Raw genomic sequence first — 14,060 nt, 5'->3', positions numbered from 1 at the left:
GTAATTTGGTGAAAAGAAGGTTTTTGTTTTTACTTTTCATGTTTATGATAGTTTGAATGAACTCACATTATGTTTCTCCTTATTCATCTTTTGGTGCGTGGAGAAGATGAGGACGGAGGGACCAGAACATTTGTTGTTGGAAAGGAATTACTTTAGTTCGCCCGTCTGCACCTGCAGATCTGTAGTCAGCTGTGTTAGCCATCCTACGGTGTGGTCGCTGTGCGCGTGTACAAACGCTAACACTGAGTGGCCAAGGGGACCTGGACCGGCAGGGGTCACGTATCTAACCTTTATTGGGAGAGAAAGGCGATGTCTAGCTCTTAGGACACTTTTCTTTTTCCTGTGTGAGAGCTCAGTTTCAAGCTCAGTGTGGCTTAGATTTTCTCTGCGTCTCCCAGCAGTGTCTCCTCATTGTCACTTGAGCCATCGCGGCAGCAGGTGCCTGGAGCCTGGTCTCTCTGCTCCACACGACGTCTTCATCAATAATAAAGAAACAGGGTCAGATCTGTTCTCCTGACGGAAGCAGATACTTCAAGGACCTGACCTCTGTGAGGAGCTGGGACGCGGTCACTCCCAGTTCACTCATCTGAACGTTTGAATAGGTTCCACATGAAAACCAGTCATCGGGCTGTGCATTATTTGAAAAAATTTTATATATAGACATTTAAGAAATAGTTGCAGAAATCTGCACTGGTTGTCGGTGATGTTATTAGCTAATGTGACTGGATTTTAAGAAATGGCCACTTTCCTCTTTCAGAACTCAGGACACTTCTGGGCCTGACCTGATACTGCCTGCAAGCATTGAATTCAGGGAAAGTTGTGAGTAATTTCAGATTCCATTGGTAGTGAATTACTTCTTGTTCCATTTTTCTCCATCTGATTTTCATGGGGTTTTTTTTGTTCTTTTTTTCTTCTTCTTCTTCTTTGAAATCTTTTCACAGCTGAAGATTCATTTTTATCTGCCATTATAAATTACACTAATAGCTCTACAGTCCATTTTAAGTTGTCACCTACATACGTGTTATATATGGCGTGTCGGTATGTATTGTCCAGCCAGTACAGACCCGATGTCAGTCCCGCAGAACGGACGCACAAAGTGATTGCCATTGTCAACAAGATGGTGAGCATGATGGAAGGGGTCATTCAGGTAAGCGCCAGCCTGCAAAGCCGTGCCAGTTCAATGACCGCGTTTATAATTTTTAAATCAATTAAGTTAGTTTTTTTAACATTTCAGATTTGTTTACGTGTTTGACTTCATCTTAAGAATTTTTTCTAAAACGAAAGTTACATAAGTAGGATTAGAAATTGTATAGCTTTAAAAGTTGAAAAGAAATGTGAACTTCTTTTCTGTTTCTTCCCTACAAAATTTAAAATACGGGAAGAGAAACTGTACATGGTAACATAATGATCATGAAAAAGACCCTTGAAATTACACTAGTTGTGAGAAGGCATTGAGAATTTAAAAAATAATGATAAATTACTGAGGTGAAATTCACATAACATAAAAGGAACCATTTTAAAGTGAGTAGTCGGGCAGCATCAGTACATTCACAGTGTTGTGCAGCCTCCTGGACTTGGTTCCATCGCTTTTCCATCACTCCAGGCAAACCCCTCACCCACCGAGCAGGTTCTCTCCATTACCCGCCCCATCAGCTCCTGACACCATCTTGGAATTTTTCAGTGGTTCTGAAGAAGGACTTGTTCTTTTATAATGAGCCTGCTAGGATGTTGGTAGCTAGCATCTGGGTGTTTTGACAGCACTTGTGTAGGTATAATGGACATCGTGACATTTCTCACTTACGATGAAAATCATATTCAAATTCTTTCATAAACCAGTTTTTAAATTTTCAGGAAACAAGGATATTTTCTTGGCAGAATGGTTTGTTTCCTTTAGTACTGTCTTGTCTATAGTTGATAAAATTGGCATGACAGTTTTCCAAACTTTTAGATAACTTGGAGATTTAAAGTCCTTAGAAGTAAATTTACAGATTTTTTTAAAAAGTGTTCCTAAATCACTTGTCAACACTATTTATTATTCAGCTGTGAAACTCTAGGTATATAAGGTCATGTAACATGGCTAGATGGTTTGATTGTTTTTCTCCTGTCAGGATACTTTTCAAACTAGAAAAGACTAGTTTGAGGCAAACTAGTCTTTTAATTCCCTCAGAACCGTTTTAAAAGGCCAAACGTTTTCAAGAAAGGTTTCTTTTATGTTTGAGTGGTTAGCCTATGAATTTGAGGAGGTTATGAGTCTTTTACTCAAGTGAGGAAGTAGGTAAAAAGGAAAGTCGTTTTATTTGGATACCATTTTGTTACTCTTATTATTTTATAGACAGATGTGGATTTCCTTTCCAGTTGTCATCAGAGCCATTGTCTGTCTTCCATCACGCTTGGATTTCAAATTATCAAACTCCCATCAGCAAACGACTTTTGATGGACTTTTCTTAACTAGGCAGTGAAATCACCATTATCAGGACAAGCCTTTCAGACTTCAGGTTTAGGTTCAGTATGTGATTGGAGATCTAAGAATCTTCAATATTCAGATTGAAGATCTAAAAATCTTCAATTTTTAGAGAGAAATTATGGAATAATTAAAATTCTTTAATTTGTAAAAACCTACTTTCAAAAAACAAGTTACTCCTTTCTAGTATAGAAATAATATGTTTTTAATACATTTTTAAGTTCTCAGCTCTTACTGTTTCTGCTGGTCTTTCTCGTCTCTTCATTCTTATTAACTGATCCAGGAGAATAGACTCTCAAGTTGTGTATGTTTAAGTCGTCTCAAACACGCAACGTTGTTAAGAGATGTTAAGAAGTTCTTTTCTTTGTAAATCTTTTAAAGAGATCAGTGTATTCATTTGTTTATTGTAACATCTTCTTTATAGATAAACTCTAGGAATTCCCTTCATTATTGTGCCAGTTTTAAGAACATGAAACTAATCGTTTATGCCCTAGACTTCCAAAGCTGCCTCAGAACTGTAAATGAGTGTGTAACATGGGAATAACGTAACTAAATGTCGTACCCTCATGTCGTACCTTCATGTTAGTGTTTTGATTTTTTTTTTAACTGTCATGATTGTTTACAAGTTTCTTTCTCTCGTTCTGCTTGGTTTCCCCGCGTCTGTTTTTCTCCAGGAAGTAGACCAGGTTGATCAGGTAGGACATACTGCTGGGAGCCAATCCTGGCTGTGTTGGCTTAGCTGAGTTTCTCATGCTGCTTCCATGTCAAAGTACAACAACAACTGGACCGAGGCTCATAACACTCATTTGGCAGCTGGAACATGCAGTACTAAAATCCTTTTTTGACTGTGCAACCTTTATCAGCATTTCATAACTTTTGCTTAATGCACTTCAGTGTGGATATGAAATGACAGAAGTTCTGTTTCTTCTCTTTATTGTTTATCCTTGGTTCCTATTCTTTGGATCTCATCTGAGGTTGCCTGGCCTGCACATGTGGTCGGGAGATGACACGATAGATCAGTACTTGATACCGAGTTGCTTGGTGTCCAAGCCAGTGACTTCGAGTATCAGGGTGGCTGTTGGGTAACCATGGATACATGTGTGTATACTTCACAGATTACCAGATAATGCACAATCTCCAATTTGGTGTTGTATTATTTGATACCTCCTTTCCCCCACTGATTCCATAAATTGTAGCTCATTAGATCCGTGTGTCTATACATGAATCCTAAGAAGTTGCAGTGGGTTTTTACTTTCCATTGCTATGTATGTACCCAAATTCCTCTGCAAGTATCTGGTATCTGTGGTAAATACCTTGGTGAAAATGGGAAGGTACTGGTCTATCTTCAGCAGCTTTTCAAGAGCATTCCTTTTTATTTTTATTATTGTTGTTTGTCCTGTGGTTGCTTATGGAAACGTGTTCTGTCTACAGAAACAGAAGAATATTGCAGGGGCACTTGCTTTCTGGATGGCAAATGCATCTGAGCTTCTCAACTTCATAAAGCAGGACCGAGATCTTAGTCGAATCACGTTGGACGCCCAGGATGTTCTAGCACACTTGGTTCAAATGGCCTTTAAGTAAGAACATGTGTTTGGAGATGATACTATTCTGTAAAGATTTAAATCATGTTTTCTGGTTAAATTTTCAAAACTAACTTTAAGGGTTTTTATTTACCCTAATTGAAGATGGATATCAAGAAGCATAAATAACTATATGCAAGATGTGTTGATTTAATGAATTTAATTCAATTATCTATGTTTCAAGAATCCTGAGAGTAGAACTATTACATATATTTTTTACATGGAAGATATTTCTAAACAGTACGAATTGTTTCACTTGTGATGTTATGTCTGATAATAGCAGGGCGTCATTCTGAGATTATTAAAATTGTTTATGTATTTTCAGATACCTGGTTCACTGTCTTCAGTCAGAACTGAATAATTACATGCCAGCCTTTCTGGACGACCCCGAAGAGAACAGTCTGCAAAGACCAAAAATAGGTTAGGATTCTCTTTTTCTCCTTCGTCCCCTCCTTCCCTCCTTCTCCTGCTTGTTTAGCTTCATTTTAATATTTGCTGTATGTGAGAGGGAGGTATTATGAAAGTAAATGAGACATCCTATTGGATTTCGCATTCTTTAAATAATAAATTGTAACCACCACGTGTCTTGTTTAAGAAGAGTTCTCATTTTGTCGCATCACGCTGGTGCGACATCAGACTTTCCCAGAAGTCTGTCTGTCCGGGTGAACTTAAGTAGATGCAGTTCACACCGCTACGTATTGGTAGTTCGAGACCACGTCTCTGCTTCCTGTTGGAATGAGATTGCTGCTCTAGAGAGGTTGAACAGAGGTTAACGCGCGTTCACCGCTAATTCCGGAGCCCCTCGGTGACGCAGTGCCGTCTCTCTGCACAGACGACGTGCTGCACACGCTCACGGGCGCCATGGCGCTGCTGCGCCGCTGCCGAGTCAACGCTGCGCTGACCATCCAGCTCTTCTCCCAGCTCTTCCACTTCATCAACATGTGGCTGTTCAACAGGCTGGTGACCGACCCCGAGTCGGGGCTGTGCTCCCACTACTGGGGCGCCATCATCCGCCAGCAGCTCGGGCACGTGGAGGCCTGGGCGGAGAAGCAGGGCTTGGAGCTGGCAGCCGACTGTCACCTCAGCAGGATCGTGCAGGTGGGTGGTCCCAGCCCCGCTTCCCCGCTCAGTGGGCGCTGTCGTACACGTCTCTGGTTCTGTCACGGGGGGAACGTGGACTCCGCGGAACTCAGCACCCTCCTTTTGGGGTTTTTCACATGTACGGATAATGAAACGGTGGTTTATTAGTTTGCCTGGGTTGCTCGAACAAAGTACAACAAATTTGGTGGCTTAAACAGCAGAAATTTATAGTCTCTGGAGGCCAGAAGTCTGAGAGCAAGGTCAGGGCACGCTGGTTCCCGCGAGGGAGAATCTGCTCCAGGCCTCCGTGGGCTCTGCTGGCTGTTGGCAGTCTTCGGTGTCCCCGGGCTTGTGGACACACCACCCCACCCTGTCTCTGCCTTTGTCTTCCTGGACGCACATCTGTGTCCAAACCACCCGCCTTTTATAAGGACGCCAGACCTACTGACCTGATGTAACTTGATTCCTTCTGTTAGGATCGTGTCTCCAAATAAGGTCCCATTCTGAGGTAAACAGGGTTAGGACTGCCCCATATGAATTTTGGAGGATGCAGTACAGCCCGTAACAGGTGGCACTCAGTAGAATAAATACCTTAAAGGGTTTTTTAAATTGAGAATAGTAAGGTATATTTCATAAAGCTCCATACTGAAAGATAAATTCCAATTTGAAAATGGATGATGATTGCCTCTTTAAGAATACAAAGCCAGGTAACCGCAGAGCAAAAACCTATAGCAGATACACAGATAAAGAGAAAAAGGAATCTAAGCCCACCACTCCAGAAAATCATCAAATCACCAGGAACAGAGCAAGAGAAGAAGAAAGGAACAAAGGAGTACAGAAGAGCCATGTCCTAATGGCTTAACCAGTTCTAGGAATTTCCTAGGTATTCAAAGACTAGGAACTGGTATTTTGCAGTTAAGGAAATGAGCATCTAGAGCCTCATACCCTAGGACATTTTTTTAGTATTATTACAGTGTATAATTTTGTATTTTTTTTCTCAGTCTCTTAAAAAGATTTAGTTTCAAAAGAGGTTTCTGCCCTCTTACTTGGATTGAATCAGCTCGTTATTAAAAAGGTCATTACAGGGACGTCCCTGGGGGCCCAGTGGGAAAGAATCCATGTTACAGTGCAGGGGACGTGGGCTCGATCCCTGGTCCAGGAACTGGGATCCCACGTGCCGCGGGGCAACTAAGCCTGCGCGCCACAACTGCTGAGCTCGCGCGCCTCGGCTAGAGAGCCCACGTGCCCTGGCGCATGCGCGCCACAACTAGAGAGAAGCCTGCCCACCACAACGGGAGATCCCGCGTGCCTCAACGAAGATCCCATGTGCTGCAACTAAGGCCCGACGCAGCCAAAAATAAATAAATAAAGCAAACAAATAAATAATAAATAAATCTTTTAAAAAAGAAGTCATTACAATGGTATTTTACTCAGACCTTAGTAATTGGTGATCTTAATGGTTATATAAATGTTTAAGTTTCTAAGAAGTTTTAAATGCTCTCTGAACATAAATTATTGAGTCTCATTATAAATATATATTTTAATAAAACAGAGTTCATCTAAAAACCTTTACGATGCTTTGAGTTCAGTTTAACACATATAGGTAACGTTAATGGAAGTGTATTTTCTTAAAAACACCCTGCATTTCAAAATCAAATTAGCAAGTTATTGCAGTTTTACAAATTTTATGTAGAGGGGAATATTTATGAAATACTTTTAAATCATGATATTTCATGTTGCTTATTCTAAAATAGGCAACCACTTTGCTCACGATGGATAAGTATGCACCCGAAGACATCCCAAATATAAACAGTACCTGCTTCAAGTTAAATTCACTGCAACTTCAAGCCTTACTTCAGAATTACCACTGTGCACCCGATGAGCCTTTTGTCCCTACAGTAAGTGACAGCACCACACTGCCACTCCACGCGGGCCGTGTCTGCACAGGGAAATGTGGAGAAAAAGGAAAGTTTATGTAATCAGTTCCCTTATTTCTTTAGTAAGTAAGATAATTCACTTGGTCATCTCACGAGGTCACTTTTGCTATTGATGTCTGTATGAGTTAGGGGTCGGTGCAAGAAGTAGAAACTACATAAGCATGTTAAGTAGAAAGGGATTTAATTTGGGGAATGAGGTTGTTGGAAAATGGTTGGAAAGCCGGGCCGGGGAGTGAGGAAGTTGCCCTGAGGTCTGAGTTCTCGGGTGCGGCGCTGTGACCTGAGACCCCGAGTGCCATCCTTGTGTTCACGCAGCAGCAGCTGCAGCGCCTCCCAACCTGTGCAGAGGTGTCTGCCCGGTAAAACCCAGGTTCTTGTCCAGAACGGAGTCTGCTGTTTGGGGATGCCTCCTAGAAGGGACCGAGGGTGAGAAACACAGAAAACAGTACGTGCCGCAGCTGGCTCTTTACGGAGAGGAACGCTGCGTGCGCTCACTGCCACAGTCAGCCTCGGCTGGACGCAGGTGCCCTGAGAATTCGGTAGAGAGGTAACCTAATTGGATGGCTGGATTGATCTCCAGTGTGGGGTGTATGCCTGCAGAAGACAGGTACAGAATCGCCCAAACCTGGAAGCCACTGCGTGTCCCCAAATAGACCGTGTCGCAGTCCGGGAAAGGAGCCTAACGTGCTGCACGGCGACACGGGAGGTCAGATGCCGGCTCTGCACCCTGGGCTTCCCTTTGCACGGGCCTGGGGACCCAGGAGGAGGCGGGTTAGAAGCCTGGGTGGCCGAGACTTTGGGGACGGAGGACAGGGCAGTGAGGGCGGCGGTGAGGGCAGTGGGTGTGGTTCGGTCCCCCGAGCGGGCTGGTTGGCGGGGGCGGGGGGTGTTCGCGTGCTCGGCTGTACAGTCAGGATTTGTGAACCGTCCTGTGTGTACGTTATCTCCCTAACGGAAAGTTTTTAAACAAGAATCACCCATAAACCCGTAATAGGGCAATAACCTCTGCGTAAGCTGGGAATAGGTATTTTTGTCCTGATTTTTTTTACATTTAACATTGTGTGAGCTTTTTCCGATGTCGTTAAGTATAAAAATAAGGTTATTAGCAACTGGATGTTAAAAAATTGTGCAAGGAAAAAATTATTTTTGAGAAGGGAGAAAGACCGTTTTCTCGTGATCGAACAATTTCTTTCTATTTAAAACTACAGATCTTTTGAAATTAATAATTAATATGGTAGCTGATATATTCAGAGTATGTGCTGTGCTGGTGTTCTATTGCTTCGCGAGCTGATGTGAACCGTTGATAAATTCGCCCTCGCTGCGTGTGTGTACGTAGCCACGCTATGCGTGGTTGGACGTCGTTCTACCGGCTGCTGGTCGGCTGCGCCCGTCGCCGAGCGGGTCCTTAGCTCTGTGTCTGCTTCCCAACCAGGACCTGATGGAGCACGTGGTTGGTGTGGCGGAGAACACGGCCGACGAGCTGGCACGCAGTGACGGGCGGGAGGTGCAGCTGGAGGAGGACCCCGACCTGCAGCTGCCGTTCCTTCTGCCCGAGGACGGCTACTCCTGCGACGTCGTCAGGAACATCCCAAACGGCTTGCAGGAGTTTCTGGACCCTTTGTGCCAGAGAGGTGGGTGGCGGGGCCCACGCCTGGCGCCCGAGCTGGCCCGCGTGCAAGTGAGCCTTGTGCGCGTGTGTCGGTGTGTGTCAGCCCACCCGTGTTGTGTGCGCCCTGTGTGCTTCTGAAGAAGCTGGGGGTCCGGCGGCTTGGAAGGGAGCGTCCCGTGGGGAAGTGGGGTCAGAAGCGTGCTGACCGCGGGGTCCCGGGTGTTGCCCCGGTGCCCGGGAGCACGTCTCTGCTCGCCTGGTGTCACCGTCACAGCAGGGGGGACCTTGGCTCTCCTCCCTTCTGGGTTCTGTGTGAGCCTGGGAGCTCCATCTGTCCTACAGACCTGGACCGTAAGTTTCGTTGGGGCCCCCAGAGCAGAGCCGTCAAGAGCAGCCCCAGCCCTAGAACCAGACGGTCTGAGCTCTGACCCCTCTGTCACCTTGGACCTCCCCTGTGCAGTGGGCGTGTCGACAGTGCCACCCCACGGGGCTCTCTTGAGGACTGAGCAGGTTGCTGAGCGTGGAGCCCCTGGCACTGTGGCACGGGGGCGAGCCCGGGCACGTCACGACGCCAGGCTCGCACACGCGTGTATGCCGACGCACGGGCACAGCGCAGCGCGTCTCCGGCTTTGACTCCATGCCCTCTGTCCACTCTCTTGTTGACGTGTGCCGAGGAAGACGCAGGCCGACCTCGGAGGCATTGTGGGTCTGGTTCCAGGCCACGGCGATGAAGAGGATGCCGCCGGAAATCAAGGCGCGTGAAGCTCTGGTTGCCAGTGCATGTGTGGAAGTTACGTTCACACCGTGCTGTAATCCGTCTGTTAGGCGTGCAAAAGCATTACATCTGAAAAGCAGTGGACGTGCCTTCAGTAAAAAAGTACTTTATCGCTGAAAAATGCTGATCACCGCCCAAGCCTTCAACAAGTCTTAGTCATCACAGATCACAGGTCACCGTAACAGACATGATAGTAATGGAAAAGTTTGAAAGAGTGCAAGAATTACCAGAATGCGACACACAGACATGAAGTGAGCAAATGCTGTGGGGAAAGTGGCGTCGATAGCCTTGCTTGATGCAGGGCTGCCACAGACCTTTCAATCTGTAGGGGAAACAATCTTTGCAAAGCGTGATAAAATGAGGTCTGCCTGTACCACAGTTATACCTGAACCACGAGCTTTTAAATTAGACCAGATTTCACTTCCAGTCTGCTGTTTTTTTTGTAATGTGGAGCTCAGATGAGTAGCAAAAGAGATGCAAAATTTAGGAGTTAACTTTTCTATTATTATTTTTTTTATTTGCTTAAATTAAGGTCCGTAGATATATAAATATATAAACTTAGTGAGTGTGATTTTTTAACTTCAGTGAATGTTTCACTCACCACAGTAGGTCTTTACATCTTCAAAGGTTTTGATCGTTTTTAAAAATTCATTTTATAAAGGCTGCTGCTTGTAACGAAATGTGTTTGTACAGCAGCTGGCAGGTGTGTCTGTGACCCTCCCAGGAGCGCTGACTGAGCTCTTGGTGCTGTCCTGGGAGAAGCGCAGGCAGGGTGGGATGTGGTTCTTAAAGCATCGGTGTGTGTGCAGGATGAAGGGGCGGGGGCAGGGGCGGGCCGGCAGAGCCCTCGGTTCAGCCCTGACTCTGGGACGAGCGGGGCGGAAGGAAGGGGTGCGGGCTGCGGTCACGTCTGAGAGAGCTTCAGTCGGGCAGCGGGAGTCCCTGAGCCGCAGCGGCCTGAGCGGGGGCCTGGTGGGGAGGTGGTGGCCGGGGCAGCCGCTTTGGGGCCGTGGGGCTGCTTTGGGGTGTCCTCCCTGCTCCCGTGGGCTCCCCGGCACTCACGCAGCAGCCCTGCGCCTTCACCGCCGGGCTCGTGCCTGCGCTCCTGCTCTGAAGGTCCCCGTCACCTGCCGTTGGGCGCGGCACCATCCCCTGCCAGTCCTGGCCCCCTGCCTGCAAGTGCGCGAGCCGTGTTCCCGGCACTGGACCGTGTGCTGTGCGCCCAGGTGGTCGCGCCCCGCGTCTGCTCCGCTTCCCGCTGCCTGGCTCCTGGCCGTGGCCCTGTTTTCTGAAATTCCAGCCAGCACCCCGTTGTCTGGGGGCTCAGCCTCTCCCCCACACGGCTGCCGCCTTCCCCGCCCGTGGGTCTCCCCTTCTGTGGTGATGCTTGGCGCCAGCGTTTGCGCCGTCCGCGTGCGTCCGCCTGCGTGTTGGAGTGGGAGTCCGGCAGGACAGGCTGCCGGTCGTCCCTGGTCTGCGCCTGCTCAGTGCCAGGCGGAGGGCCGTCGGGGCCACGTGCTGGCAGGGCTGCTCTTCAGGGCCTTGTGAACACGCCTGCGGAGGCTGACTCACCGGCGCCCGTCGGACGAGCTGGGCGAGCTGGGTGCCCAGCTGCCGGCTCCACACTAGGTGCCGCGGAGGTCTTTGCCAGCCTGGGGGCGGCGCGGTCCTGACCGGGTGGTGCCGTTTTCCCCGTGACTTCCCCTCAGGCTTTCCCGAGTGATTGCTTGTAGGGCGTATGGGGTGTTTCCTCACGGTCTAGGCAGGCCCACGCTGTTTCGTACATCTTAGATGATAATGCAGCCAAGTACAAAGCTGCTTTTAAATAAGACTTACAGACAACTGGGTGTTTTCTTCTATGACGTCAGCGGTTTTAATGCTTCATGCTCAATTTTTTGTAAGCCAAATAAAGAACCGCTGTGTGCTCTCAATTTATGTTCCTTTGGCGTTTTCGTGTAATACGATTCTATGAGAGAAGCCATAAAGCCAGCACGGACTCATACCTGACCTGAGATGCGTTCCTGATGCTGAGAAAGTAAACCGTCTGTGTGCACATGGTCCAGACGTCGTGCAAACCTGATGTTTAAAAAATTAGAAAATTACAGCTGTTGACGTTTCAAAACCGTGATAATTATGATTCCCTAAAACATGGGAAAGAGAAGTAAATTGTAGGTAATATTTCAATGAAACTGGATTTAAACAGTGATTTTTTTTTTTTAAAAAAAAAAAGGACTTAAAACTAAGTAAAAATAATTTGTACCCATATTTTAATTGAGTATGTTTGTGACGTCTTCTTTTCCCTCTACCACGAACAACCTCATAACTGTCCAAAGATAATAGCCCAAGTGACCCTTGCTGGTGGAACACTAGTGTGGATGCGGGTACCAGCAGGGGCCAGCCAGGACCCCAGCCGCCCGCCGCCCAGCGCCCAGGTCATCGGGACCAGCGCGTGTCTGGCAAGCAGTGTGCCCTTCGTACTTGTTAGCTGCTGCTAATAAGACCACTTTGGAGAACAGAAGAATTGTGCAGGGCCTGTGTGATCTGACTCTGTCACGAGGTCGCTGAGAAACTGTGTAAGATCTGACAAATGAGGAATGACATAGGCTTACTTTTGTAAAGATGTCATTTGTCCCTGATGAAAATATCAGAGATATTCTTTAAAACAGTATAAAATGATGCTAAATTTCGTTTGGAAGAAATTTAAGTGAGTGTGACTTGTCAGAAAATTTGGGCAAAGAGTGATGAGAAGGAGGCCAGTCCTACCCCAGAATTGCTATACGAGTGGAATAAATCGTTTACCCCAGCGTGTGAGCCTGTGCGCAGACGTCTGTGCTGGTGCCGTTCTCTGGCCCCTCTTTCCTCTCCTGTGTTAGAGATTCTCAGTGTGACGGAGGCGCTCTTAGTTGAGCAGAGCAGACCAATCTGCAAGGAGGCGATTTCAGTGCACTTCTGTAATTTTTCATTGATGTAAGGGAAGAAGTCTTCGGAATAAAGAAGAGGGGAGACCAATTTCACTTCTCTGCTTGGTGTTGAAATTCCACTGGACCAAAGCAAATACGCAATTTTAAATGTCTGATAATTCAGTTTTCAGAGAGAGTAAAAGTAATTAAGAAAAATAAATGTTGTCATTAGGTATCATGCAGTTGCTGCTTTCTGTTGCTTCCCTTGTTGAAGATGATGGATCTGACGTGGTGTGCTTTTCATTCTTAACAGTTTGCCTATTTTCTCCCCAGGATTTTGCAGGTTAATTCCTCACCCACGTTCACCAGGCACTTGGACAATATATTTTGAAGGTGCAGATTATGAGAGTCACCTTATGCGGGAGAACACAGAACTGGCAAGTATTGTGAGAATGACAGATGGACAAGAAAAGGAAACGTGTTCCTTACGATTTGAAAATATTTTTTTTATTTTCAGGCCACGTCTATATAGTTTTGTCTATAAACAAATGGTACTTTTAAAAATAAAGCATACTTATACCCATAGTTACATCAACCATAATACCTATTTTTAAAATATATTAATATGGTAGTCTTAATGAGTTTTATTAGAAAATTTTTCTTTGGTAAAAGTATTTTCTTTTTTCTAGTCAGTTCTACCTCGTCTTAAATGTGTGCCAAATCATTTACTAACATTTTGTATCTTTCTGAAAGAGCGGTCATCCCAGCATTCACTAGCCTCATAGATTTTAGGGAAAATTCTGCCTTGCTTCCCACAGAGAGTTTTAAACAAGAAAGGGTGCTTTTCCGTGTCTTAGAAAGTGATGCCAGACCAGAGTTGTCATATGCTACGTACACTAGCAAGTCACTCCAGGAAAAATACAAACAAATGAAATTTTTCCTTTTAGAACTTGTTTGTTCCGTTCCATTTACCTTAAACATGTAATTGCCTCTTAAGCCACGTAAGGGTTCAGAGGAGCCAAGCAGATGTGACCACACGTTTGGCAGGTTACTGTGGACGGGGTCAGTGTGTTACGTGCGATGGACGTGGCAGGCAGTCCCCTGGCCCTGATACTGGTGTGCCCAGGCCAAGATTTGGGGATTCTCCTCTATGAAAAACAGCCACGAGTCTTCTGAAGCTTTAGAAACTTCCTTGTGGTGTCCTAACTTATTCCTTAGTCAAAACATTGTGCCTAATACTTACCTAATTTCTAAGAAAACAAGAGTATGTAAGGTGACAACACTTAATGTAAGGTGAACAGTGTGAGGTGTGTTTTGTATATTAAATTCAAAGTAATTATTTTTGCTTAGTAGCAAACTTTAGATTTGAGCATCTCCAAAAATTGAATTAGTTGGTGATTGCTGTTACGCCAAATAGATCACATTTAACTACTGATACAGTGAATGTGCCGGTAATACTTTACATTAGCATCTAAAGTAGCAAACTTTAGATGTGAGCATCTCCAAAAATTGAATTAGTTGGTGATTGCTGTTACGCCAAATAGATCACATTTAACTACTGATACAGTGAATGTGCCGCTAGTACTCTTTATTAGCTGTTGTTTAGCTACTAGCAAGTAATAGCAGCAATTTCTAATTCCCAGATTTTATAGGAAAACAAGTACCTTAGATGGAATCACTGATTTTTTTCAACTTTCTAGTTTATTCATGGATCCCTG

At 45.5% G+C, this 14,060-nt stretch overlaps 1 protein-coding gene across 10 annotated transcripts in view; it reads left to right on the top strand.

Moving 5' to 3' along the window:
* AFDN (afadin, adherens junction formation factor) overlaps window positions 1-14,060 on the top strand; it is a 133,797-nt gene that overhangs the window by 82,032 nt on the left and 37,705 nt on the right. For 5 of the 10 annotated variants that reach the window (XM_059940828.1, XM_059940829.1, XM_059940832.1 and 2 more), the window contains exons 13-21: window positions 758-819; window positions 942-1,147; window positions 3,136-3,156; window positions 3,893-4,038; window positions 4,367-4,461; window positions 4,874-5,139; window positions 6,876-7,019; window positions 8,491-8,689; window positions 12,676-12,779. In XM_059940828.1, the coding sequence (XP_059796811.1) occupies window positions 758-819; window positions 942-1,147; window positions 3,136-3,156; window positions 3,893-4,038; window positions 4,367-4,461; window positions 4,874-5,139; window positions 6,876-7,019; window positions 8,491-8,689; window positions 12,676-12,779 (1,243 nt within the window). The remainder of the gene's footprint in view (window positions 1-757; window positions 820-941; window positions 1,148-3,135; window positions 3,157-3,892; window positions 4,039-4,366; window positions 4,462-4,873; window positions 5,140-6,875; window positions 7,020-8,490; window positions 8,690-12,675; window positions 12,780-14,060) is intronic. The other 5 variants (XM_059940834.1, XM_059940837.1, XM_059940836.1 and 2 more) reach the window with 1 other exon arrangement.

Source organism: Balaenoptera ricei, chromosome 12, assembly GCF_028023285.1.
Source record: "Balaenoptera ricei isolate mBalRic1 chromosome 12, mBalRic1.hap2, whole genome shotgun sequence".
NCBI classification, from domain to species: Eukaryota; Metazoa; Chordata; class Mammalia; order Artiodactyla; family Balaenopteridae; genus Balaenoptera; species Balaenoptera ricei.
Note: the sequence above shows the minus strand (reverse complement) of the source record. Positions and strands in the feature narration are given on the sequence as shown.